General features: G+C 33.5%; 1 protein-coding gene across 1 annotated transcript; it reads right to left on the bottom strand.

The window, feature by feature from the left end:
• Positions 1 to 2,287: 2,287 nt before the first annotated feature.
• Positions 2,288 to 3,638, bottom strand: LOC145788000 (uncharacterized). Its single transcript, XM_082599839.1, has 3 exons — positions 3,497 to 3,638; positions 3,121 to 3,338; positions 2,288 to 2,534 (listed from the first exon to the last, which is right to left on the bottom strand). Exons 1-3 carry the CDS (start codon positions 3,580 to 3,582, stop codon positions 2,416 to 2,418), a joined length of 423 nt encoding a protein of 140 aa, XP_082455965.1. The 5' UTR covers positions 3,583 to 3,638; the 3' UTR covers positions 2,288 to 2,415.
• Between the last annotated feature and the right edge of the window lie 1,327 nt (positions 3,639 to 4,965).

The raw sequence follows: 4,965 nt of genomic DNA, 5'->3' as shown, positions 1-4,965 counted from the left end.
AATAATTTCAGAGCAAGCAGAAACGTCATAATATTAAAGAGAAGTGTAGTAAGAGCGAGCTTAAAAATTAATTAGAAGATTAAAACAAAATGAAAATATTCAAGAAATCATTATTGATCGAATCACAATCATCTTGATGTTGAAAAAAAGAGTTATGGAGTTTGCAATCCCCATCTGACTACTCCATTGTTAAAATTGATTAAAACGATTGATGGAGTAAATTTCAAATAAAATGTTCTGGTTTCTGCTTACCTTCCACTGATGTAGCTTAAGTTTCGTGCCCTGGTCTTATACACACAAAAAATGTTTACATTCAGTCGGCAACAAAAAACTTTACATGTAAAATCTGCACAAGTTCTTAGCTTACTGTTCCCGCCAAAAGCATTGCGTCGCAAAAACGCTTATAGTTACATCATTAGCTACTCTCTGGCAACACTTCGCCGTAAAGCCATTGCTCTGCGTGCCTAGTGTTGCTTTCTAGCTTCGTGAATAGTAAGGGGGTGAAATCGGACAGTATTTTTCATTTTCTCAAAGTTTCGAGGTCTTGCAAAAAAACTTTCAAAAACTATAATGGGTCGAAAGAAGAAGCAAATGGAGGAAAAACCTCGTGCCTTGACTTTGTGAAAGAAGGGTGATTCTATTATTGCTGTAGCCAGAGATATTGGGGTCTCCAGAGAGGCAATGTATCACTAAAATCTTTACAATGAGTGAATATTTCACCTTTTTAATTGATAAATTGCCTCTTTGAGATCCCAATATCTCTGGCTACAGCAATCACAGAATCTCTCTTCTCTAACAAAGTCAAGGCACGACGTTTTTCTTCCATTTGCTTCTTCTTTCGACCCATTTTAGTTTTTGAAAATTTTTTTGCATGACCTCGAAACTTAGAGAAAATGAAAAATATTGTGCGATTTCACCCCCCTTACTATTCACGAAGCTGGAAAGCAACACTAGGCACGCAGAGCAATGGCTTTACGATGAAGTGTTGCCAGAGAGTAGCTAATGATGTAACTATAAGCGTTTTTGCGACGCAATGCTTTTGGCGGGAACAGAAAGCTAAGAACTTGTGCAGATTTTACATGTAAAGTTTTTTTTTTGCTGACTGAATGTAAAGATTTTTTTGCCGGCACTGTATATGCCCTGGCTTATTTTATAGGTTCAAATTCCATATTTTGATGAAACATTTAAGCCAAACATAGGTCTACTTTGAACACTTAGATTTTCAGGGAAGACAATATGTCTTCTCTCTTGTGCTTTATACCTTCGTTTATGTCCTTGTGCACAGTAGCCTACATAGTGCAATCCTTAATTTATTGCAATTAGTTTTGTATCTGATATATAAAAGCTATGTACTTCTATCATTAATAATGAATTAAAAAAATGGTCTTGAATTATTATCTCAATTAAATCTTGTTTGTTAAGAATGCGTAGGCCTATAAACCTAAACTCATAAATCTGTGAATCAGCGAACATCTTGAATAATACTCTTTTGCTCTTTAGCTAAGAACTACAGTATATCCGTCTATAACTCATACCTTTTAAACCAATGATATTATATACTGTATTGGTGATAAGAAGATTCTCGGAAAATTAACCAAAAAAAATTTATTTTGTTCTTCTTCATCGTCGTATGTGCCACTGGGGGGAGGGTCTATCCATTTACCAACCCATATTTAAGATGTTTCCGGACTACACGGGAAAGCTATTACTAGTATAAATGTAACTATTTTACTACAACACAATAGCACAACGGAATTTAGTTTAGGTAAAAGTTTCGTTCAGGGTTTTGCAAGCATTTTAAAATTTTCGCATAGCCTACTATAGAGGCTTTGAACCACTGACGCAGGTCCGGTCACCGAGATCGAAGGAGTGAAAGTTTTACTTGTTATTGAAGTGTTGTCTGTGAATTGTTCCAACAAGCTCAAGCGCACATCATGAGAAACGAACTAGCGCCCCTTTGTGTTGCAGATTCTTTGTTCACATAAAGTCAGGGGCTTTGTTAACTGTGGTGTCGTAGTAAAGAACGTTAAGACAATGTGAGAACTATTTAACTATGATGGAAATTTTTAAATAAGCTTACGAAAGTTTGTTTATCAACGAAGTAGCCTAGCTATAGAAAAAGACCATTAAAAAGTCAAAATAGTGGAAGTCCACATCAAAAAACATAACTGAATCAAGTTGAATGGCAATCCATAAGACCTTTTTTTTGTTCTTCAGTTTGCACAAGGTAAATATGATTCGTTCTTCCTCTTATGCAAATGTTGCAAGAATGAGAACACAGGAATTGCAAGCAAGCATTCTTTCACATGTTTACAAATACAGCAAAAAAGTATTCAAGAAAAGCAATAAGCTTAGCCTATGCAAAAAAATAAAAGTAATTGTTTTCGTACTGCGATTATTTCCAGTAACGATCTATTATAGTTTATGTTTCAGTTTTGTTGGCTGTAATTTTTCTTTTTTATTTTCCGCTTGTAGAGGATATATAACATCGTCAAAGAAATCATCCACCGATGTCCGTAAAACATTTTCCAGTTCTGAAGAACGAAAAGTTTAAATTTTTATCGCTGAGAACGTTTGCATCAAGTGGGCTACGATTAAAAATCCGAAAATATTTATGAAGTAACTGAAATAAGTTAGCATAAAATCAAGTTGTAAACTTTTCAGCACAGATTTAATACATCACTTTAGTAGTGCTAGTGGTGTGCGAAATTCAATGAAGATTTTCTGGTACGCCACCCTTCTAAAACAATGAGCATTAAAGTGTGTCGAGCTTTCAATTGTTTTGGAATGATAGAAAGCACCTCACTTGCAAGCACAAAGTAGAAAATGGTGGGACGTTCTAGTCTCCCTGCTTAGCCTATATTTTGCATCAAAGCACGTTTGTATCAAGCAGTTAGCAGGCCATTTGCAATAGCTTATGTGATGACATCCTAAATCTGATACAAATTAAAAATTAATAATCTCGCTTAAAAGACTTTAGCTGTTGTAGAGCGACAATAAATTTTTTTAGTAAAAAAAAAAGTTTAAAAACTAAAATAACTAGAAACAAAAATTGCAGGCCAGTTTTTAAGCCGTTTTTAACAAGTTAAATTATGGTCAAACAATTTCTTGAACACTTACCAGTGTTTATAGTGTTTTCATGCACATTTAATTGTCTTTTTCTCTGGGCCTCAGAATTTAAAGGTAAAACAATTCTGTTACCCTTTTTAAGAGCTTGATAAAACGCTGGAGACCGTACAGTTTCTTTAAATAACTTCTTCATATCTGCATCACCAAACTGTTTTAACTTTTTAGCGTAGGCAAATTTTTGTGCAGTTTTCTTCCGGAGATGTGGATCTCTAGAAAGTAAAAAGTAATTGGCTAACTCAGTTGCCTAAACTTTGAAGAGTTTGAACTTCTTTGATCAATAAAACTTGCAAATGTTGATACCAGACAAGATTAAATAGAAATATTTGATTACATAGAAATGCTATAAGTTTTGTCAGGGTTTACTAACCTTTTTGTGGGTATGGCGCTCAATGATGGAATTTCGTTCAAAATCAGTCTAGCCACAGCAAGCCAGACAATTGCTGAGCATTGCATTTTTCAATTTCTGCTTCTTTTTTCTGTTGGAACTGCAAAATCAGTTAAGATAAATATCTTACTAGAATAACATTGAGTTAAATAAATGATTTTATTTAATTTTTGTTGTGTCATGATAACTTATAGCATTATGTCGTAACAGAAACACGGTTTCTTTTTCATTGCAGCTTATGCGTTCTTCCAATGGAATCCGACCTAAACAATTTTAAGTATTTTTTTCATTTTTGAACTTTTTTGAATTACTTTCTGATTAATTGGTACTGAGCCAATATTTAAAACTGTTTCAGAAATGTAAAAAAACTCATTGCAATTGCAATGTTGGTATGGTATATGACTAGAATTCAAAATCTTGATGTTTTCTTTTCTCTATTTTCTGCCTGTCGAAGAAACGTAGTAAATTGTGTAAAACGGCAGTGTAGCCTAAGACGTTGTTATGACAAAATAATTACAATCGCTTGTAACTATACTCATTTTAAAATTTCCGCAAAATAAACATAATTTCACACACATTTTTTATGTTGTTTATGTGTTTTTAGCATAACTAAGTTCATGAACCATAATTGGATAATATTTTAGTATTTTGGCTGTTTGGTATATAGTTATAATTTGGATTATATTAATATATTATTTGACTTATATTATATAATTTGGCTATTTGGTAATAATATCCCCTTGATGATTAGGCTTAATTTGGGGGAAAAATATTTTTTTCTTTATTAGGCTACATCTTTATTGGTTGTTTTTCGTGTGACTTGCTTCGTGTTAGACTCAAAGAGTTGTTCACAATGCAAGTGATTTCCAACCTATTTGCAATTCCTGAGCCCTTTTCAAAACACTAAGATGAAGCTGTCAAAGACGATTTCACAGTCCGTAAATAAAGATTCAAGCAACCAATCAATCTGCCACAGAAATAGACTGTTCGACAAAAATTTGACGCAGAGATATCTATATCTACGAGTTTGGAAACTCAGTGGAACTGAAAACCACTTTATGCACTAGTTGGAGAGTAGGGTGGCTCATTTTTGAACTTTTTTTTTAAATTCTCTCGGGGTAGTGGGGAAATGGTGCCAATGAGTGAGAAAACGCTCATGACAAAATTTGAGATTTGTAAAAAATTGTCTTCAGCCTCCTCATGGGGCCCAAAAATCGAAAAATGGGGTCAAAAACGAAATTTTTTTTTAAATATTTTTAGTTTGGATAGATACAATATTGTTTAGATATATCTAATTAACCTAAGAAAAAAAATTGGCGTCATTTGAACTATTCCTTCAGCTTCCTCACAGCTTCTGAAAATTTCCATTTTGCTGAAAATTTTGCATTTTTGTGGGTGGTTACATGATACATAATTGCGTTAAACATTTTGCCAGCTATAAAACGTCATTG

Source organism: Aplidium turbinatum, chromosome 18 (assembly GCF_918807975.1).
Source record: "Aplidium turbinatum chromosome 18, kaAplTurb1.1, whole genome shotgun sequence".
Taxonomy (NCBI): Eukaryota; Metazoa; Chordata; class Ascidiacea; order Aplousobranchia; family Polyclinidae; genus Aplidium; species Aplidium turbinatum.
This window is presented reverse-complemented; position numbering and strand designations above follow the sequence as displayed.